Raw genomic sequence first — 23,270 nt, forward strand, 5'->3', positions numbered from 1 at the left:
CTATTTCTCTTTTCTTCCTCAGGTCTGCCTGGGGCGGGGGGGAACCACACAAGAACAGTAGGGCAGCTACAGGCTAAACACACACACAAGTACCAAATTCCACCCTCCCCCCCATTCTAATTCTACAAGTGCATCCTGAAATAGTGTTTTGTTTTTTTTTTCAATCTGGAATACCGGATGGAAGAGACGATGGAGACTTAATTTAAGATGTGGCCACCAGGATAAGCCTAGGCAGCCAGTTCTTCAGTCAGCAGGATGGGCCAGGTTTTAAGTCCATTTAAAGGAAGCTATTTGGACTCTAAGAGAACACTACACAAGGATTTCACTGGAACAGAGTTTGATGTAGATGCTCATTACAAAAGATAATATTGCTTCATTTATCAGTTCTATGGATGCGTTCTGCAGAAGAGTTTTTAGAAACAAGTGAAACGTTTAAACATGAAATATCAGTACAACAGGAACTGCCATTAATGTAATGTTTACAAAATGGCTTGCATTACAGCACACTAATTAACCAAATGAAGTCCAAACACAAGTAGACCTCTCCAAACCACATACACACCAGGATGCAAGTTGTTCTCCTGGTTGCTGCTGCACAGCCTTGGCAAACTTTTTCAGAAGACAGCTGAGTGTATAACTCCGGTTTGGTGCGGGGGTCATAGCTATAGCCAACAAACCACAGATATGGTATGGGCTGAAGTTTTAAATTCTCTTAAGAAACCACAGTGCCTTCCCCTCCACATTTTCACTGTTTTCCTCTCTACCTGCTCCGTTCTCTTCACTTCTACCTCATCACTTCATACTACAGTAAAACCCAGTTGCACTGATCAGATTGTACTTCCTGTGCTAGGCTCTGTACAATCAACCAACTGGAGTAGTTGGGGCTAATGTGTTGGCCCTACTTAGTTCTTTAGCAATATCAGGGAATCCACAAATCAAGATGATTCTGCTTTCAGCACTTGATCTGGAAGCCCTGTTACAGACACACACCTGGCCGGAGGGGACACAAATGGCAGCAGCTACTCTTAGGAAGCATTTTTGTTTACAGCTGCTTAGCCAATATCAGACTGTTTGTGGGAATTTAAAAACTCACCTGCCACACACTGTAGCACGCATTTGATACTACAGCAGACCCACTTTGAAAATGCTGGACGTGACAACTATTATAAAACCAGTTTTGTATGTGATCTGTTATGCCCCAAAATTTGCAACTACATCATTGATGGTAATAAATAATAATTGCACTGCAGCGTAACCATTATCTATGGCAGATTAACATTCTACAAGTGTATTCTATTTTAAATGTTTCTTTTCCTCAATGGACCATTTTACTCAAGCAACCCCACAATGTTACTAGGAATGTAGCTTTCTGTTGTGCATGGAAAAAGATGCAAACCACCAGTGGAAGAGCTTCCAAATAATAAAATACATTTTTTTTTCCTTTTCCCATCTCATGAACAAGTAGCTTTCACATACAAAGTGCAGACTAGTGGAAACCCATCAGCAAATGCAATGGTCCAGAATGCAGAATACTGAAGTGTGCAGATGAACATACAATTTGTCACATTTGATCTTGTTTACTTCAATTTTTCTCTACCTTGCCAAAGCTTCAAATACCAAACATACACTGCAATGACAGGTTCCACGCCAGATTTAATAGTACAGCAATTGTGAATACTGACATATTGAAATTAATTCTATTAAACAGGTTCTCCTGTCAGTTCCGCCCCTCTATACTCTTCTCATGCTAATCAAACTGTAATGAAAACATTTGCCAGCAGAGGGCAGTTCTCTGTCTCGATCAGTCTTCAATGATTGCACTGTACCCACTTCACATTGACGAGAATGGCGTACCAAGCGGGGTTCACTAATGGCACCATGAGGCTAATCTCCTAACTAGTACAAAGAGGGAGGGCCACAGCCCTGCCCTTCAGTTTTATGCAAGCTTTATCTCTGTGCAGTTTATGGAGGCTGTGGTGTTATATACAGCCACAGTGCTGCAATCAGAAATAGCGGTCTGTGTCTGTGGGGAATGGTTACTGAGACCCTGGGGGTGGGAAGAACACTTCAGAGGCCCACTAAAGAAAGGTCATAGAGAACAGTTTGTTAATGTTTATGGCACAAAGAAGCATGCAGCAGTTGAAGCTGGGAGTGTGAGCCACAGCACAAGGCAGTGACCTGTAGGGAGAGATCAGTCACTTAACCCACAGCCAGTACTCCAAAAGTACCTTTTGCTCCATGATGGTGGTGGGTGGTGGTGTTGGTTTGTTTTGGAATTACACACATAAAAAAAGGTTACTTTGTTTCTAAACACAAAATAGTGACACAGCTTGGACTATGGTATAAACTACCTGGAAGTGCAGCACTAACTTCTGTGAAATTATGCTAAAGCTGGGAGATTCCATAAGAAAAAGAGTAGCTTTGTCCACTGAAATGATTTTATGGTGTGGAATACCTCCTCAAATGGTAACTGTAGATCTTAATGCAATGATCCCAACAGTCCAGCACAAGTAGCTGCCCTTTGGGTGTAATGGCTATACCAACAGGGCAGGTGAGGCCTTCCCTGATTAAGATGTTATAGCCACCTCCTTTAGGAAAATGCAGGATTTCTTTGCGACTGCTGTCTGCAACGATCAGGTCTCCCCTAGCATCCACGCACATCCCAGCGATGCACCTGAAATCCTCGTTCTCTGAGAAGAAGTGGCTGATTTGGCGGCCTAATTGCCCATCTGGACCTACGGAGCCAATGGAAAAGCCTCCCTCGAGGTGGTGCTCATGCTGGCGGTTCTCCAGGTTGAGTCCCAGTCCCTGAGTGAAGTATATGGTTCCTTCAGAATCACAAGTGACAAACTTTGGGCGCACAGCACTACATAAGCAACTGTACTTAACTACCCCAACACCACGGTCCACAGTGAAACACCAGAGCTTTCCCCCTTCCACATCAGTCACTACAAACTGCCCCGAAGGCAGAGCTGTGATGCCCCATGGCTTGCTAAGCTGGCTTCTGTGACATGCAACGCAGTGTCCATCCATGGTATACACCTTTACTGAGTTATCATAGCTATCAGTCACTCCTATCAGGCCATGGCAGTTCATGGTGACAGACAGGGGAGTCAAGTTGGGAAGATCTGCTCCAAGGAAACTCAACACAAAGCTATCAATGCCACTAGGGCTCCGCCGGATTTCCTTGAGAAAGCCCTTCCGGCTAAATACCTGGATTCTGAAATTGCCACGATCCGCCACAAGCACCTCTCCTTGTACGGTGACATGTAGGCTGACAGGAAGATTGAACATCCCTGGCATGCTGCCTTTGGAGCCCATCTTCTTGAGGAAGTGGCATTGCTGGATGCTGGCAGCTGTTTCAGGCACCCTTGGCTTCGCAGGTGAAGAATTTGGTGTCAAACTACTAGTCTCTTCTTGCACCACTTCAGTCTCCCTAAATGTAACCGAGGATGAAGCAGTCTCCATCAGTGATTCCTCCAGATTGACAGTCCGAGGTTTCTTTACCACCTGCCCAATCTGCAATGGCCCCACGTGGCCCACCTTGAGAAGTTCCACCTCTTGGAGAGTCAGCTCCCTTGCTAGGGTGCTTGTCAATTCTGGCTCTTCTTCATCCGCTGCCTCTTCCAGGAGAGCTATATCTCCCTGCTTAATTTTGGCAAGGAAATAATCACATCGGGATACTATCTGCACCTCTGCTAAGTTGAGCAGATAAGCCTGTTCTTCCATTAGCTGGTTATTTACCTTCTCCACTTCAGACAGGGAGTTTGTGAAGAACTTCCGTGACCTTGCCAGCTCTTCCTGGATCTTGCGTTCTTCCTTACCATAATCTTGAAGAACTGCCTTGTATCTGGACTGCAGGTCTCTGGAGACCCCTTCCATCGATGTTTTTCTTTTCTGCAGATCCCCCATGAGCTCCCGAAGTCTGCCAAGCTTTGCTCCAAATTCCCTCCTCCGTTCATCAGCCGCCTCTTTGATGGCAACAACCCCATGACCTTGTTGCAGATGTTTTATCTCCTTGCAAGGGTCACATAAAACCAAATTACAGCTCTTGCAGAAATGCCTAGGTAACCTTCTCCCACAAACTTTGCACATGAAAAGACCCACAGCTTCACTCAGCCCTGTGCTATCTATGATCTTCAGCACAGTGAGATTGTCAGTCAGTTGAGCCAAGTTTGTGATCCGAGTGATCTTGCTGCAGAAGGGACAGCGTATCCCATTGATGCTGTTTGCTAGGAGTTTCTCCAAGCACTGCTTACAGATGGTGTGCCCACAGTGTAAGAGCTTGGGCCTCAGCTGATCCTCAGTAAAGGATTCCATGCAAATAGGGCACTCTAGAACCTCCCGAAGTGCATCCGAGTTCAGGTGAGAGGCAGCAGCCATGGCTTTCCAAGGGAGATTTAATTAGTGCAAAACTTGTACTGACATTTATTCCAAGGTGCTTGATCCTGTTCCAAAAGAAAAGGGAAAAGTGATTTAATCTTGCAGTGGGCAAGTTTTAACACTAATGTGCAGTTTCTGGCACACTTACACAATTTATAAGTAAAACTGAAAGAACTATAATGGCAGCAATGAGGAAACCCAACAGATACCAATGACTGAATCATTTCATCCTGATACCCAATCACCAGTGCCAAGCCTCTGAGTTTATGGGTAGACAAGGATAGTAAATCAGGCATTCAGATATTGCAGATCAAAAGCGGGACCAGATGGTGCACTGCCTTAGGACATTAGTATATTACCTCTGGAGACCTGGCTTCAGACGTGACCTCAGACATGAGAGAAATGAATGTGGTTGTTCTGATCTACATTCCTGGATGTTAATCAACCAAAAGGATAAATTTCCAACATCCTGTACCTTTGTCAGAAAGATGAATGAAAGTGAGAGAGATTTGTCAGTTTCCTTCCTGATGGATTTTTGTGCATTTTTAAAGCATATAATCATTCATTGGTTAGATTTAATCCAGCATGCTTTACTAACCTCTTCAGTGCTGGTTCACTCCCCAACATACAAAACAAAATACACGTTTGATGCACCAAAATTCCAGTGGGCACTGACACTGAAGATGTTAATAATTAGAAATTGTCATGCTTTCATGAAAAAAAAACAAAAAAACCCAAAAATAACCTTGAATTCAATTGTTCATTATTAGTTCTGCAGTATGGTTGTAAAATGTTTCACTTTATGGCTGAGTCTACAGATGCCCCTTCCTTTCGAAAGGGGCATGTTAATGAGCGGGTTCGAAAGATGCTAATGAGGTGCTGCAATGAATATGCAGCACCTCATTAGCATAACAGCAGCCGGCAATTTGAAAGTGCGGTTTTTCAAATCACACGCTGCCTGTGGAGACGGGACCTTCCAAAAGGACCCCCCAGTTTTCAAAAGCCCTTCTTCCTATTTGGTGATTGGAAGAAGGGCTTTTGAAAACTGGGGGGGGCCCCTTTGGAAGGTTCCGTTTCCATGGGCGGCACACGATTTGGAAAGCTGCACTTTTGAATCACCGCGGCTGCCATTATGCTAAGGAGGCGCTGCATATTCATTGCAGTGCCTCATTAGCATTTTTCAAACCCGCTCATTAACATGCCCCTTTCGAAACGAAGGGGCACGTGTAGACACAGGGTATAGATTTAATAAGCTATAATGTCATTATTTCCATACTCCCTTATTTAGGGTTTTCTGTACCCTCCAGCATCCTCATAGTACGCCAACCGAATTAAAGAATCCCAGCAGTTCACTTACTAAAGCAACCATCGATGCAAAAAGAACACAAAGGATTCCACATCATTAAACCATTATTCAGCAGACTTGGTTTCCAAATACCTTTGCTACTGCAAAGCCTGGCCATTAAAAGAAAGCGACCAAAAAAAATAGGGATTTTTTGCTCCCCTAACATGAAGCAAGTGCAAGGTGTGAGACCTGTACAGAAAAGCAACATACCCGCTGTGCTCTAAATCACGGCTGCATGCATAAGCACTTTCCTGACTGCCTGCTGAGTTTGCCTGCTTCATCCTTGGGAGCATCTGAGACAGATGGATTTTGTATTCTTCAGTGTACTATTTGCTCAAATGGAGAGCACAGAGAACTGCACTGGAGGAAAGTGCTTTGTGCTCAGACAGACAGAAATTGGGCATTGGTTTATTAGTGGGTTTCCTCCAGCACCCTGTTATCCTCTGGAGTCCTCATTTTCAAGGATCGATTCAGTGGTGTAGTGAAATCACAGATAACTACCAAGTGAGGACCTGATCTTTTTTTCCAGGATTAGCAATGCTGTGGATGTAATACTCAAGAGTTCTTGGGAATTATGGTTTCATAGTATTTAAGGTGAGAAGGCACCACTAGATCAGCTAGTCTGACCTATGTATCACAAGCCTTTACACTTCCTAGTTGCCTTGTAACCCAATAACTTGGGTTAGAACAAAGCATTTCAGTCTCCACAGATTAAGATTTGTTGTACAGCAGCTTCCACTGCTACACTGAAACAGAAGATCTGTCTTCATCCTAAGCATACGCAGAGCTGTGGGACCAAAAAGAATTACCCAAGAGCCAGGACAGTGCCAAATAGGCCAGAAAAGTTCCTCAAAGTAGCGAAAAGCAGTATTTAAGAATGATAAATCCGCAGTGTTAAGTCCTATTGCCTATATGTATTCTCTTTAGGAACATGACAGAAGGCTTTTCGCTCAAGGAATAAGACTAGGGGCAGATGCCAGGGGACTGAAGGGGAGGACCCCAAATTTGGTTACAAGGTTGCTGACTACATTGAAAAAACAAAACAGATGTTTGATTAAGAATAAATTGCTATTAGTTTTGAAGTGGGACAGATATTTGGCAAACTGAACTAAACACAATGTAATTTTAATAAAAAATATAAAATCACAAAAAACATCTGTTATCAGGATGGGTCTCGCTGAAGTAAAACCATTCCCTGATCGCTGAAATTGCATCCTTAATTCACATGAGGGCAACACGTAATAGAAGTTTATAATTAACGGGTGCTTTTGCATATCATAGTTTGAGCAGTTCCCTCAGTACAAGGGAATAAAATCAGATAAATTTTTAGGGCCACTTTTGAGATGTATGTGTGATTTCTTTAGATTACATTTAAATTCTTTACAGTGTATAATTTTGTCTAATCAATTTGGTTTTATTCTTTTATGTTGGTTCGCATTGTCTTTCTTTTTTTCCTCCTTGCATGCCCTGAGAAATTAAATTTGTTTGTTTTATAATCAAATGCTGCCTAGGATAAATCTGCAAAATATAGATTACAGTATAACACTACAGGGACATTAAGAAAATATTCCACTGGAATTAAAATAAAATAAAACACAATAAAACATAATAATGGAAATATTTCTACTGGCATTTACTTTGAGGAAAGCTTACCTTTACAAAACCTAAATTTTGGAACAAATTTGATCTGACAGCCTCTCTGTAACTCAGAATTTTCCTGGCTTTGTTTAATTTACACTCTCCCTTGGTATGTGTGTGAACACACAGGCTGCTAGAAAAATTGCAGGACTTTTCAAATAAGCCCTGTGGGATTGAAAACATGCATTGTGATTACAAGAGAACATTTTCTCTAAAAAGAAAATCAGCATGTTTATCTCCCACAGAGTGAAGCCCAATGCCTGTCTCTGAATGTATTTTTTTCCACCTGATTAACATTTTTTCTTAAGCAAATATTAGTCCTGAGTCAAATGGAGGTGCCTGTGGGATTGTGAAGTATATGCTCTGCAAACACAAGTATGTCAGGTGTGTGCTGGTGAACACACAGTGGAGATTCTCTCAAGTGATTCAGTTCAATGATGCCCTCAGATACTTGTACATCCATGTACAAATGACTTAAGTTTGATTTGGAATCTGGTTCAACAGGCTGCTTAGCAAAGGCATGCTTTCTGCAGGAGGAGATAAATTCATTAACCAAGGAGCCCTGTTAACATGGGAATAACCACAAATGAAATTAACTCTTGGTACGATTAAAACCATATATACCCACAGTAAAGTTGCCTACTAACAAGATCCTGGCATGGAGGCTTACACACAAGAAAGACACCTGCGGGTGGGAGAATTTTTGAAGGGATCAAGAGTGGTGGGAAGGACCTTCAAAACAAAGCCATCATCCACACATCAGCTACCATAAAGCAAAAATTTATTAACGAACAGGTCACATCTAAAACCCAGACTGTAACTGTTCTGCATTCGTACTGACTAAAATCATAGGAATTTTCACATTCTCTTCTAAAAGTCTCCACTCTCTCCCAGGAGAAAGAACGTTCTTTGCGTAATACCACACAGAGAAAATGCTATAATCCTCTGACTTTGGAAATCTTAAAGTGATATAGTTGTCCTAGGCTTTGTCTGTACAAGTGACTCTACGCTGTACTGGAGTAGCTACATAACTGTAGCCATGCCAGCATACCCAGTAATGTAGATGCAGCCTGTATAGATAGAAATGTTTGTTTTGATGTGTTTTTCACCCCTATTAGCTTAGGAACATGACCTCCTTGAACAAAAGAAGCTAGGTTGATGGAAGCAGTCTTCCATCCACACAGTTGTATCTACCCTAGGGATTAGGTTGGCACAGCTATGCCCCTCAGGGATATGGATTTTACACCTTGTCCAATGAAGCTATGGCAACCTAACTTTTAAGCGTAGACCAATCATAAAACAACAACCCTGACTAACAAAAAGACTTAAATAGACCTACTGGCCTCTCTCAACTTGGATTGAAAACGTTTGTCGTGTAGGTGTAAATATTGTCAATGGAGCTTAATCCACATTAAGGCAGCCCCTTGAAAAATGAGGCAGTAAGTAGGTCAGTGGGATTAGCTATACTCCTGAGCAACACAGGTAACTGAGAACAGGTTTACACTAAGAGAGAAAGTCAACTGAAGAAACGCAACTCCAGCTATAACAATAGCACAAGCTGGAATCAATGTACCTTAGGAGTACTGGGGTCAACAGGGGCGCTCTTGGTGTTTGATTTAGCTTGGCCCTTATAGACACACTAAATCAAACCCTTGAAAGTTGATCTCTGAGTGTAGACATACCCTGACTTACATTTCAGAAATAGATTAAGTCCTAGCTGTCATAGTGCAGGGAGCAGTGGTGTGTCCATTCCTATGCTATCCCTTTGTTTCCCTGCTTGGTCCTTCTTGCTGTTGACTTCTGCCCTCCTACCCATAATCCCAAAGCCCATCCTGCCATTGCTTCCCTCTGCCCTGTGGTTGGCACCTTCCAGACAGAAAACACAGAGCTCATGCCACTAAAAGCCAGGCTAGTTTAGAGCCTTTGACAGTGACACTTGGCTTTTATGTATTATATGAATTTCCTAAAAGGTGTGGGGGGCGGAGGGGGGGATCTTTCAGTGAATTGGAACCTGTCCACACAGCCTGAAGGGAAGATACCAGAGACACACCTCCAGGTGTCAACCCTAAGCTTGGCTCTGCCCTGGCAGCTCTTCCCTCTCCCCCTACATCCCCGCCCCAAATTCAGTTTCTCCTGCTTCTCCCCCTGCTGGCTAGGTCTACACCCGCCAGTACAGTCGATTTCAGACACGCAGTTCTAACTGCGCCATTTGCGTAGCTAGAATCGGCCGACCGGAATCGACTTGCTTCCCTCGTGCAGTCCCAGCCTTGGTAGCCTCACGTCGACGGCCGCGCCCAGAGAGGTCCATTTTGCCGCGTCTTCACCTGATGCACAAAATCGAGCTCGGGAAGAGGGGCTGCAGCATGTCCACCGTCCCGCACCTGCAGACGTGCCCCCCACCCCCACGCTGTCTGCTGCCCCGGGCCCGGGCCCCGCCCCAGCCTAGGCTTCCCGGGGGCCCATTTCGTATCCCAGCCCCTCCCGCTGCCTGCCCTGGGCACCCATGACCGACTCCCCCCCAACACACACACACACTGTTCCTGGGGCTTCATGCGCCCCCACCCCCGTGCCTGCCCCGGGGTCCGTGATCCCCCAACAAAGGAAACTGCGTCACCCATCTCTCGCGCGCCCCGCCCCTGCCGCGAGCCCTCGCGACGCGCCCGGCGGAAGAGGCCCGGCCCACCCCTACCTGCCCGGCCTGACCCGACCCGACCCGACCTGGCCTGCAGCTCCCTCGGCCGCTGCCGCCGCCCTCCCGGCCTGCTCCGCGGTGCCGGCGCATGCGCGTCGCGCTGCATGCTGGGAGCTGTAGTTCCGCCCGGCGCTCGCGGTCGCCGTCAGGATGGAGCTGGAGCTTGAGCTTGAGCGCCCGCGAGGCGGGGCAGCGAGCTCGAGATAGCCCCATCGTCGGCTTGTGTCTGCGGGGCCCCCCCAGGTTAGCATTGTGGGGGTGTTTTTGGTCTCCCCAGGTTTGCATTCTGGGGGTGGCTGCGTCCCCCCCACGTTTGCATTTTGCGGGTGTCTCTGCACCCCCCCCCCGGTTTGCATTGTTGGAGGTTTCCTTCTCCCATTTGGTACTTCTGTAACCTCCTCCCTTTCCTTTTCCAGGTTTTGTTTGGCGGGAGCCCCTCACCCCGGTTTGCATCTTGGAGGCACGCACGCCCCATTGTTTTTCTCTGGCCACATTTGGGGAGGTTTCACTGCTGTCCCGCACCCAGGGTTGTGGTGCCCTGACTCTAATTGCAGGGCACGCTTGGCTGCAGTGTGACTGTACCCAAGAATAGTCCAGGCCAATGCAAAAATAACTCAGGCTAGCTAGAAAAACGCGATGAGATGCATCTGACTGGGATTCTCAGGTTTTTCTGTAGCCTATCTTCTGAGGAGTGGTTCACAATACCTCACAGACAGCTTTCCCCTCGTGCAAGTGCCTTCACTCTTCCCTTCGCTTTCTTTCCAAAGAGCCCTGTGGTGACTGCAACACTTGCCTTTTTTGGAATGATTCTGTGGGAGTTTAGTTGCTTTTACCACAGTTCAACCCGTGAGTTTTAAGGGGGTGTCTACACTGGGAGGGAGTGGGAGGGGTTAACTTGGGTTAAAATAGGGAAATACAGGAACTCTGCTTTTCACTTGGGTTAGCAGCTTGAGCTGAACCCTGGCACTGAATTCATGCTGCTAATTCGAATTAAAGTCAGGTTGCCTTATCCTCACTGCTGTTTTAACCTGAGTTAGCTAAGCAGTGTGAAGGTTGAACTTTTATTTGCAGTATAGACATACCCTAAGAGAGGAGCCAGAATCTGTGACCCATTAACGGATACTCCAGGGACCATCAATGCTTCACTGGTCATGGTTTAAGAACCACTGTATTAGGAGGAGTGAACTACATTAGAAAATTAGGTTGATCAGAGATATGAAAAAATCCATGCACTTAAGCGGTGCAGTTAGGCTTATCTAAGTTCCTGTGTAGACAGCACTAAGTTGATAAAAGAATTTTTCCGTTGACCCGCTGCCTCTGAACGATAACTCATGCCAGTGATGGGCAACCTAGGCTAGTGAGTGGATTGTATGAGTAGCACAGCTCAGTGGTTTGCAAGACTGGAATAACTGAGGCTGCCTCCTGGAATAGTGCATCTAGAATTTGTGTGGAATGCCAGCTGAAATGTAGCAGTGTTTTGATTGTAGCAGAGGGAACACATGGCTCATATAGTCAATGTTGGGTGCAATCCGCACACACCTCGCTTCTTGTGCCCTTGCTTTATATATGTGTCATTTTAGTAATACTGGTAGGAAAAAACCTATGCAGACAGAAACAAGCAGAATCTGATAATCCTGCATGTGGGCAACAATAAACAAAAAGCCTTGCAGGCAACATGTAGAACCCCAGTCGGCCGTGGTTGTCCGCCATGGGTGTAGGTTATCCATCTCCCTGAGAGGCAGTGAGTCAAAAGAAGAATGTGATGATGTGCCACTATAGTGTCAAAGCCCTGGGGGACCACACTTTAACAGGTGTTTGCCATTTCTAGTGCCTGTGACAAAAACCTAAAGGTGGCTGCCTTTAGGAGCATTACCTTTATAAATTCCAGGTGCTTCCCACTTTCAGGGCTGCCACAGGACAGTGAGGTGAATAGAGGTTAGAGGCTGCTTGTTACAAGATTATTTTAGAAGACTTTTAAAGGCTTTAAAAATAGTTGTCGTAGTTTTCTATATTGTGATGTTAACAAGGCTCTTGGCAGTGCCACATGAAGTTCACATAAGCAAATCAGTTAAATGTGGCCTAGGTGAAATTACTGCAAGATGAGTGCACATGTAGGTGAGAGACATATTCAAAGAATAATTGTCAGAGACCCATTGTCAAATGGGAGGGCAGCCTTTGTGGCTAAGTTTTTGGCTAAGATCAAGTGTGTAAACATTATGTCACAGGGCAGCATTGCTTAGGGGTGAGAGTTTGGGTTGTAATCTCTTGGCAGGGTGAGGAACCCCAATCAGTAAGCTGCCATGGAGGGTGAAAGCCTGGATGCTCTGCAACCTTCTGCGTAAAAAGAAATATCTATTCTTAGGAGTGCTACATTCTCTTTGTGAGAACTGTGTATTTATGTGGATTTTTGAATGTGGAAGTTAGCATAGATGCTTCCTCCAGCCACTTCAGGCATCATCTTGGTATTGTGGGTGGAAAATAGGTCAGTGGTTTGAGTGTTGGCTTATTAAACCCAGTACTGTGCGTTCAGCTCTATTTTTTTGGGCGGGAGGGTGTCTTTCAAGGGTATGGGCAGCTTAGATTTAAAAAATAATCTGTCAAAGGTGTTAATAGGTCCTGCTGTGAGGGCTGGGAACTGGACTTGATGACCTCTCAAGGTCTCATCCAGTTCTATGATATGTAGGTGTAGGGGGATTGATTGTTTCTTATAAGCTGAACACTTGTCTGGCTGCCAGGAGAGCATCGAATGCCACCCAGTTGACAAGCAGAGCGCCCACAGCTGGCATCATATGTTTCTACTCGTGGTACACATCCACACATGCCTCAGTGCACATAACAAAAATTTATTCCATGCACTGATGGAAAAAACATAGAGGGAACACTGATAGAGTTCCAGGGAAATCAGTCCTGTGTCTGCTATTTTATATTTTTATTAATGACTTGGATAACAGAGTGGAGAATGTTCCTGTAAAGTCTGTAGGAGACACCAAGATGGGAGGAACTGCAAGCATTTTGGAAGACAGGCAGACAGGATTTGATGAGGTGGCTTCAGAAACCACAGACATCCTATGGGAAATTAGCCATGTGGAGGAGTAGGAGTGGATGAAACATTGGGCGCCCGTTGTGGAAAGGGTGGTCCTGGACCCTGCCCCCCATGAGATCAAGTCAAGAGGTTTGCTGGACTACAGAGGTGCCTCTGAGGACCTGTAACTTCTTGGGGGAGGGAGAAGTGCAATGAGAGAGGTCTGATCTTGCAGGAGAGTGTGCAGGGCAGGTCTGCAATCCTCCCCCTAATGAGCGAGGCACAATAGCATGCACAGACTATAAGGTCACAGTGCGTGCCTCCCAGGTCTCCACAGAGCTAACACCTTGTAAAAGTCAGCTCAGCAATGAAGCTTGCACTTTCCCCTTTTATAGGCTTTATTGGTGCAATTTAAAAGCCTCCCCAGCCTTTTCCCAGCCTGGATATGCTGTTAGCCTGCTGTTACGGTTTAGTGAGATTTTCCTGCTAAATGTAGTTCTCGTGTCAGAGCCTGATGTTAACTCAGAACAGGCCCAGAAACCCCAAGGGCTAAGGAATGACTTTGCCTCCCCATTGTTTTCCTCCTGGTGCTTTCAGGACCAGACCAATGAACAAAAGGAATAAAGGTGAGCAGTAAAATGCAGACCTTTGGTTTCAGAAGAGCAGACTTCGAGTCCCTCAGAGAACTGATCGACAGGATCCCCTGGGAAGCTAATATGAAGGAGAAAAGAGTTCAGGAGAACTGACAGTGTTTTAAAGAATCCCGATTTAGGGCACAGAAACAAGCCATCCTGATACACAGTAGGAAAAGCAAATGTGGCTGAACAGGGAAATCCTTGGTGAGCTCAGACTCAAAAGGGATGCGTATAAGAAGTGGAAATTTGGACAGATGATGAAGGAGGAGTATAAATACATGGCTGGAGAATGCCAGGGAGTAATCAGGAAGGCAAAAACACAATTGGAACTCCAGCTAGCAAGGAATGTGAAGGGTAACAAGAGAGTTTTTATAGACATATTTACAATAAGAGGGTGATCAGGGAGGGTGAGGAGCTGTTCTGGATGAGGCAGGTAACCTGGTGACAGATGATGTAGGAAAAGCTGAAGTACTCAATGTTTTTTTGCCTCTGTCTTTGTGAACAAGTTCGGCTCTCAGACTATGGCACTAGACGTGTGCGTCCTGGGACTCATAACGCTAGGCAGCTTCGCTTCTTGTTTTCTTGCTAGCCTCTCTTGTGTCCCACTTTCCCTTGGGCTACAATCTTCTGAGCAAGAAGGCCAAAAGTACCTGCCAGAGCTGTAACAGTGTCTGTATCTACATGTGGTCCCTTGGCAGTACAGGAATCTCTGAGACAAGCAGGAAAGGTTCCAATCCACTAGTCCAGGGGTCTGCCAAAAAAAAAAAAAAGGCAAGAAGAGCCATTTTTTCAATTCAGTTGCAAAATGAATACTTCAAGAGCCTCAATGCAAGTGAATACGAGACAGTCCTTAATAAATAACATCAAACCGTACTTTTTGTAACCCCTGTTTTAAGAACAGCCACATACAATAATTTGTACCATTTAAAAAGTTTATTTGCTGCCCAGTCCAGGGGTGAAAGTGAGGATAAGGAGTAGGGGATAGCGTCTTAAGCAGGAGGGAGCAATGTTTGCATCAACCCTCTAGCCCCCCACCCCATTCCCATGCTCACCTCCTTGACCCACAAGTCCTCCCCCTATCTCCAGGCTTTGCCCACCTCAGCTCCCAACCCCATCCCCAGGCTCATCCCTTCTCATCCCCAAACTCAATCCCTCAGCCCCATACCCCCCCCCCCAGGATTAACCCCTCTCAGCCCCAACACCTCCCCCATGCCCAGGATTAACTCGCCTCAGCCCACGAGCTCCTACAGCTGCACATCCTGCCCCAATCTGCCTGCTGAAGCCAGATCTTACTTCCCCCCCTGCACACGCTCTGGGTCTCCCCCTCCCCTTCTCCCCTGAAACTTCTCATGCCAGAAAGTGCCTGCACCTTGCCCAGCGGCTCCCCACCCAGCAGCACTGGTGCTGGGCTCACTGGGTCCTGAGGCTGGGCAGGGAGCTGGGCTGAGTCCTGGGGAGCTGAGCTTGCACTCTGGGACACAGCTCCAGGCTCTGGCAGCTGCCAGTGGAAAGTGGGAGGGGCCGTGGCTGCAGAGCAAGGCAGAGCTGGGGGTGCCGCGCTGTGCAGGAGGAGGTGCTGGCCCCACGAAGAGGGAAGCTGCGCCTCTTCCTTCTTCTCAGCAGGCTGCATCCCTCCAGCTCTCCCGCTCACTGCCCTGCTGCACTGAAATAATGGAACTGAATTTAATTGAACGGCCGGATCCCTCAAATTGCCCTGCCGGCCGTTAAACCAGTTCAGTTGAGTTCCGTTATTTCAGTGGTGGCGGTGGCAGCATCGAGCCACAGGTTGCCAACCCCTGCATTAGTCATTTCCTGATCATCAGAGAGTCTAGCCTCATCTCAAAAGGCTGTATCCGCTGGGGGGTTTGGATGCTAGTCATACCCCTGGCCGACCTTTCTCCCCACCGGTTCAGTCAGGGAGACCAGCCTCGTCTCCAGGGTCCCATCACCACTTCTTATGGGGAGTTTTCTCTACAGGGTCCCACATTCCACTATGTGATCAGGGTGCCCCCCCAATTCACTGCTGGGAGGGGAATTCTGGATTCCCATGGTTTGGGTTTTCCTGCATGCCCTCTCTCCAGGAGGCTGCATCAGGCCAGGCTGCAGTGTTTCTTACAGTGAATATAATTGCAGAGGCTCTGGCCATGATCTTTGAAAACTTGTGGAGATTGGGAGAGGTCCTGGATGACTGGAAAAAGGCAAATGCCCATCTATATAGTATAAAAAAAAGAAGGACTATCCAGGGAAGTGTAGACCAGTCAGCCTTATCTCAGTTCCCAGCAAAATCATGGAGGGGATCCTTAAAGAATCTGTTACAAAGCACTTGACTGGGGAGAAGGTGATCAGGAATAGTCAACATGGATTCACCAAGGACAAGCCGTGCCTGACCAATATGATTAAGTCAATGGACATGATATACCGTGACTGTAGCAAAGCTTTAGATACAGTTCTCACAATATTCTTGCCTGCAAGTGAAGGAAGTATGGATTGGATAAGTGGGCAGTGAAGTGGATAGAAAGCTGTCTAGATGATTGGGCCCAACAGGTAACAAGCAGTGGTTCTATGTCCAGTTGATGGTTGGTTTCAAGTGGAGTGCCCCAAAGGTCTGTTCTAAGGAAAGTATTTTTCAACATCTTTATTAATGACCTGGGTGAGGGAAAGTATTGCAAGCTCAGCAAATTTCCAGATGACACTAAGCTGGGGGAGAAGTGGATACGTTGGGGGGTAGGGATACGTTCCAGAGTGACCTAGACAAATTGGAGGATTGGGCCAAAAGAAATCTAATGAGGTTCGACAAGGGCAGAGTCCTGCACTTGGGGTGGAATAATTCTAGGCATTCTTACAGGCTGCGGACTGACTGGCTAATTAGTAGTCCAGCAGAAAAGGACCTGGGGATTACAGTGGATGAGAAGCTGGATATGAGTCAACAGTGTGCCCTTGTAGCCAAAAAGGCTACAGGTGTATTAGGGTGTATTAGGAGGAGCATTTCCTGCAGATCTAGAGAAATTATTATTCCCTTCTGTTCAGCATTGGTGAGGCCACATCTGGAGTATTACATCCAGTTCTGGGTCCCCCAGAATAGAAGGGATGTGGATGCATTGAAGCAGGTCCAGCAGAAGGCAACCACAATGATTAGGGAGCTGGAGCACATGACCTACGAAGAGCGGCAGAGGGACTTAGGCATGTTTAGTTTGCAGAGAAGAGTGAGGGATGATTTGACAGCAGCCTTCAACTTTCTGAAAGGGGGCTCTAAAGAGCATGGAGAGAGACTGTTCTCAGTAGTAAGGGATGGCAGAATAAGGAGCAATGGTCTGAAGTTACAGAGGGGAAGGCATAGGTTTGGTATTAGGAAAAAAACTATTTCCCCTGGAGGGTGGTGAGGCACTGGAATGTGTTACCTAGAGGGGTGGTAGAATCTCCATCCCTGGAGGTTTTTAAGTGCCGGCTTGACAAAGTCCTGCATGGGATGATTTAGTTGGGGATGATCCTGCTTTAGACAGGGGCTGGACTTGATGACCACCTGCGTTCCCCTCCACCCCTAGGATTCTATGAATGTAGTTGGAGTTGCATGCTTGAACATGGGGGTGAGGGGACTGTTTTTGCATCAGGGGCCACTGACCCAAAGAAAAATCAATCAGGGGCCACATGCAAGTGTGAAGCAAACAAACAAACCAACTTCCCACCCCAGTTGTGCCCCCCAGTTGAAAGGTAGGAATAAGAGACTTACTGCTCTCAAGCTCCAAGCAAAGGCTAGTGGGATTGGGACACTCAGATTTTGTGGGGCTCTGGAGTGGGGCTGAAAATGAGAGGTTCTGATCACAGGAGGGAACTGCCATGGAGGGGCTGGGGTGGGGGGGTGGGGTCTGGCCAGGAGGTAGGGTGCAGGGTTTGAGTGGGTCATAGGAGCAGGAGCAGGGTGGGGGATAGGAGTGTGGGGTAGGGTTACAGAAAAGGGCTGGAGTTGGGTGAGGTCTGGAAGTGAAGTGCAGGAGCAGACAGGGGTTGAGGATCTGGAAGGGGGTGCAGGGTGGGAGGGTGCAGGAGGGGCTCAGGAATTCTGGGTCTGGAAGGAAGGGGAGTGCAGGAATGAAGGGTATATGTGTGGTCCGGGCAGGAGATGGAGGTGTGGGCCCCTGCCTGGTGCAGCTGTGGGGGAAGGGGCTCCATGTTGCTCTGCATATTTCGGGAAAGTGCTCCCATCAGACACCACCCCTGCCTCTCCATCTGGCCGTGGTTCAGCCACTGGGACACACAGTGGAGGTTGGGCTTGCTGGCAGATAGTGCTTCCCTGTATCTCAGGAGCTGCCTCCTCCCTTCCTGGCAGAGCCCAGGCGTTGGATCTGGGCTTGGCTTGCCTGGATTGGACCCGTAATGCTTGGGGCTTCTCCGTCGCCCTGCCATGATGCAAGCTGGCCATTGCTGGTGCTCCAGCCATGGTGCCCCCCACATGGTTGGAGAACCAGCGCCAGCTCACACCCCTGCGTGGGGGTGGAGAGGAGGGATTGAGCCCCAAGCCTTATGGGCTGGATCAAGGAAGCCACAGGCCATAAGATCACCACCTCCACTCTCACTCGAAGACAGCTGCAGCATAGGCAGCACCACTGTGACTTTCCACCCCATGTGATCCTCAAAGGAAACCTGCACAAACCCTTCCGAAGATGAGCCTGGGAGCTTACATTCCTAATTCTGCTAGGTGCTAAAATTCACAGCCCGACTAGGACACTGGCTATATGGCTCATACGACAACCCCTAACCCAGTAACCTCCTCCACTCTTGCTCATGTTATCTCTGCCCCCTTCCACCCCCCCAAGTGCCTGGAGAGAAGTTAATGGGCAATTTCACCTCAAACGGTCCCTTGAAGTACGTGTTAGTTGCTGATGCAAACAATCAGTTCCCATGTGTATTTTGCTGTAACACTCTGTGGACTCCCCCAGACCAGAAGACGAGCTCTGCGTAAGCTTGCCTTGGAGATCTGTCTCTGTCACCGACAGAAGTTATGACCTCACCCAGCTGGTTTCTCTCAGATCCTGGGACCAGCATGGTTACAACATGGCCTATAATTAAGGCTACACTTTTGTCATGGACGTCTTGGGATCTGGGACTTCCATTGATCTCTGTGAAATTTTCTGTCCCTCGGGCTGCTGTTCCCAGCCAGCTCCCAGCCCATGTGCTGGCATGGGCACCCTGAAGCTGTACTGCTGGTGGGGGTCTTGGGGGGGACTCCCCACAGCTGACAGGCATAGGAAGGTAGTAAGACCCCCTCACCCCCCGACAGCTGCCCAACCATGATGAGCAGCTGGGGGGGAACCCTACACCTCTCAGTGGTGACAGGGGATCCCCATAAGCACCCAGCCACCCCAGGGCCAAAGGGACCCCACAACAACCTAAGCCTGTGGGCATGAGGACCCCACAGATTGCACTCTGCATAGCGAGGGGGCACTCAGGAGCCTGGGGAGCAAGGGCTGCGGAACATGCTTCCTGTCTCCTCAGGGACAAGTCATGGGCATCCGTGAATTGTCATTTATTGCCCACAACCTGTCCCGGACTTTTACTAAAAATATCTGGGAGAAAATCTCAGCCTTACGTAGAAATAACCTAACTTAGATCCTGGCCCTCTGGCCCCTGCCGTCCAAGAGCCACTGCTGTGGAACACCACGAGAGGGCAGCAGTCACTCACAGAAAGCAGCTTCTTTAGCTGTGTGTCCACCTGGTACTCATGAGATGAGGTGGTTACACAAACACACTGTCCCTCACGTGGGGGTGCAGCCTGCAGGCAGGAATATCTGGGAGGGTGCTATATGGAGCACCCTGCACAATGGGCCCCTCCCTTCTCACTCCCACTCTTGGCTCTCCAGGTAGCCCTGTCCCCTGCTCCCTCTCCAGCCACCGCCGGCTTGTCCCCCGAGCAACTGCCCTGCCTACCCCCGCAGGGCCTGAAGACCCCCCACCACTCCCGCTCCACCCAAGGACCCCATCCACTGCTTGGCCCAAATATCCTCCCGCTCCACCCCTGCTCAGGCTGAACCCCCTGCAAGGCCCCAGCATGCCCTCTGCCCGAACACAGTCCCCCCCTGCCCAAAAACCCCAGTCCTGCCCTGCTCAACCTGACGCCCCCACCCCTGCTCGGCCCAGGGACACCCTCCATGCCTGCTCGGCCCATTGCCTCCTGCGGCCTCCCCACCCCCCCCGCTCCGCTGCCCCCAGGCTGCTGAGCCCCACTGCTCCACGGGCAGCTGGGTGGTCTCCAGCCCTCCAGTGGGACTCAGTGGGTTTGGAGGTAATGGTGGAGAACTCTGTGATGAGTGGGGGGGGGGCGGTGGCAGGGATCCCCTGTGACAGCTGCCACTGCCTGCCCTGGTAATCCCTGGCCAGGCTAGTCAGGGAGGGCCAGGGTGGGGGCAGTGCAGGGAAGGGGTAAGGTACCTGTTGGGGGCGGGTGTTTGCATACCTTGTGCCCTCCCCCACACACAGACGGGCCTAGTGTGCCCTAGTCTCTCTCTCTCTCTCACACACACACAAAACAGGCTTTGGCTGCTGCACACACGAGTCCCCACAATATGTTCGTACGCTATCGCACTCTCATACGCACAGTGCCGCGCCCAGCTCAAGTTGGCTGTGTGCGTATGCTCACTCAGTACGGGGCAGCTTCACGGTGCCCCTGGTTGGCATAAACATTGTGAGTTGTTATTATTTCCTGAGATCCGGGAGCGTGCTTGGCATTGGGCAACTATGGTACAGGTAGATGCATGGCACTCAAGGTGTCCTCTTGAGGTCTTTGTGGACATTGCAGCCAGGCTTTCATGGCAGATATGAGTAATGTTTGCCCATAACTCATAGCGGCAAAGTTAAAGCTGTCAGACTACTTTATAGCTCTGGTGTTTACTTTCCTAACAATATCTTGCTACAGGAGAAACTCCCAGGCAAATATGATGATTGATTTTCTTTCTAACTCCCTTTGGAGGAACCAGCAAACCAATGGGAAGTTACTTCACTAAGTAATCAACTGGCAACCCCAAGAAACTACAGCTGGTGCAGTGAGCACACATCATCCGTGCATTCCCAATCACCTGTCTCACTGTAGCAGGGTCTGTCTGCGTTTAAAATGTAGATCAGCCTAACTGGGTTACTCCAGCATATAAAAATTCTCATCAGGCTGGAGTTCAGTTAAACAAAGCCCCAGTGTCGAATGTTTGTGTTGACCGAGCTGTGACTGTGACTGCTGTGAAGTGGATTACCTACACTAATGGAAAAACCCCTTCTGCGGCTGTAGAAAACATTTACATTCCAGCTTCACCACTACAGCTGTGGCACCGTAATGTCGACATGCCCTTATGCTGCGCTGTTGGATGTTCTGCATTCAGTGGGAGGTAGAACTTTTCACAAGAGGTTCTAAATCCTCAAAAATCGAGGGGCTTTTCCAAGGGTTAGATGTGTTTCTCCCAGCTCCCAGGGGACATTCTAGCCTGGATATCTTTATGTCTGCCTTCCAAAATGCCTCCTGCAGTTTCAGTTGGATGCAAAATTCTTCTTCCCATTCTATTCTACGCTCTTCTATGTTCTGCTCCTGAGTTTTCTGCATTTTTGTGGTGAGTGGAATGGTTCCTGGTTTCAGAAGGATTTTGGATCCTTAAACAAAAGGCCCTATATGAAATCTTGGGTCCATTATCAAGGTCCTTGCCCTCCCCCACCCCCAGAAATCTTCAGGCGAGAGCACTATTTAGGAGCTCAGAATTATCGTTATTTTAAGAGTAGCAATATTAAGCTCCCTCTGGCATCCCGGCGTGATAAAGTGCTGTTATTAGAGCAGAAACCCCCCTGCCATTTTAATTATCACATCACTTCCAATGACTTCAGAATGCCGTTCTCATTCTTCTTTCCCTGAGGGCCTGTGTAAATGCCTTTAGGACCATGCATACAAACAGTTCTGTCCCAGAATGGCTGATGGGTTATCTCTTTGGGTTCCTGGGTGCTGTGCCCTGCTTCCTTCAGAGACATAACCTAATAACTCCCACAAGCTGCTGTGTGCAACCATCATGGGGGGCTTCCAAACGGATGTTACAGTGAGTCTCCACAATGTTAGCAAAAGCCCATACTGATGAAAAGGCAGATAAGGAGTCACTCATCCATCACATTGGATCCACTGTACTCCAGCCCCGGTTCTCATATGCTCCCTTATAGTTTGTTTAACAAGGCTTTCAATCAAACCAAATGTGACCATCTTCAAAGACATTGTTCCACTGGCCAGGACATGCTGTGCACTTGGAGAGAGTAATGTGTATTTGAGAGAGCGAGTGAGAGAGAGTATTTTGGGAGATGATATATTATGATTAGGGTCAGCAACCTTTCCAAGGTGGGATGCTGAAATCTGACCTTTTGAGCTCTATGTACGGTCCAAGTGCCGGTGGTACTTTTTAGAGTCACTAATAGTCCTGCTTACAACAGCTTCATTAATAAATAACAGGCAGAGCCTTTCTGTTTAGGTAGTGGTTGGTAGCATTACCTGGTCTTTTGTTAATCAACAGGCGGAGTGGCTTTGAGCAAGCTCCCAACTGCATGGGAGAGGAGGGACAGGGCTGAGCTCCTGCCTCATGTGCCAGTGTGTGTCAGAGGTTGCCGCCCCCACCTTTGATGTATTTGTGTAGACCTGTATAAGAAAGTTGAGTTACTCTGGATCTGGTCCAACTTTCAGTGGAAACTGAAATATTGCTATGGGCTTTACAGGAAGCTGAAGCCAGCATTTCAGCACTATGTTGTACGATCTGGTTTTGATTCTGTCTAAGTTTCTGGAAAAAAACAAACAAACATGTATTTCACTAGTAACAGAGTTGGGCCATAATTGTTTTAATTCAAGATGCATCTGGTCATCCGGGTCTTTACACTTATAGCATTTTGGAATATCATGCAGAGACTGCTGACAAAAACAAAACTGAACTCGCAGCAGTGAGTCTGTCTTCTCCAGGTCAGTCAATTTCACGTCGCAGAGATGGAGCCAGGCTGTGAGCCCTTCACTCACAGATAAGGAGTTTGTAACCCCATTGACCCACAAGAACTCCCAGCGGCAAACTTCTCGTGTTACCTATACTTAATGCCTATGGGACAAGCCTGTTTTTTCAGTTCAGTTGCAACAACAGCAAGAAGAAGATTGGTAGAGTCTAAGTGGGTTGAGCATCTTGAGATTTCTGCATCGGGGTTGAAAATGTTTCACCTCCTTAACACCAACAGATTTTAGAACCAGTGGGAGGAGAAAGAAGGGGGCTATTGACAAGCAGCGCCAGCAATGAGTCATTTCTGTCCTATGGATAGGCTCTAAGGGGGGAAAAAAAACTTGGAAGCCAAAACCTAGGTCTTCTTTCTCTCTTTAGCATCCTCCTCCCTCAGGGAAACAGGACATGGATAATTTCTACCATTTATTTCGATCTTGTGCTGGTCTGTTCAGGCTGCTGAATCTCATGTGGATGGATTTGGCTTCCCTCTGTTGTTTGGGTTAATGTTTCTCTAGGTTGCCCACTTATGTTTACTCTTACCCATAGTATCACTTCCTGTGAATGTTGTATT

At 47.6% G+C, this 23,270-nt stretch overlaps 2 protein-coding genes across 7 annotated transcripts in view; one reads left to right on the plus strand and one right to left on the minus strand.

Moving 5' to 3' along the window:
• ASTN2 (astrotactin 2) overlaps positions 1 to 23,270 on the plus strand; it is a 708,908-nt gene that overhangs the window by 485,747 nt on the left and 199,891 nt on the right. The window contains exon 17 of one of the 2 annotated variants that reach the window (XM_075015031.1): positions 4,693 to 4,794. The exons of the other annotated variant lie outside the window; for it this stretch is intronic. Within the exon in view, the coding sequence (XP_074871132.1) occupies positions 4,693 to 4,794 (102 nt within the window). The remainder of the gene's footprint in view (positions 1 to 4,692; positions 4,795 to 23,270) is intronic. 2 annotated transcript variants of the gene reach the window in all.
• On the minus strand, positions 1,558 to 10,123 carry TRIM32 (tripartite motif containing 32). 5 transcript variants are annotated; one of them, XM_075015033.1, is made up of 3 exons: positions 10,085 to 10,111; positions 4,743 to 4,858; positions 1,558 to 4,448 (listed from the first exon to the last, which is right to left on the minus strand). In XM_075015033.1, the coding sequence occupies exon 3, from the start codon at positions 4,381 to 4,383 to the stop codon at positions 2,440 to 2,442; it is 1,944 nt and encodes a 647-aa protein (XP_074871134.1). In that variant the 5' UTR covers positions 4,384 to 4,448; positions 4,743 to 4,858; positions 10,085 to 10,111; the 3' UTR covers positions 1,558 to 2,439. The 5 variants fall into 5 exon arrangements, with proteins under 5 accessions (XP_074871134.1, XP_074871133.1, XP_074871135.1 ...); XM_075015032.1 differs by having other exon boundaries at positions 10,056 to 10,095; XM_075015034.1 differs by lacking the exon at positions 10,085 to 10,111 and adding an exon at positions 4,982 to 5,005.

The sequence above is a fragment of the Carettochelys insculpta genome, chromosome 21 (assembly GCF_033958435.1).
Source record: "Carettochelys insculpta isolate YL-2023 chromosome 21, ASM3395843v1, whole genome shotgun sequence".
NCBI classification, from domain to species: domain Eukaryota; kingdom Metazoa; phylum Chordata; order Testudines; family Carettochelyidae; genus Carettochelys; species Carettochelys insculpta.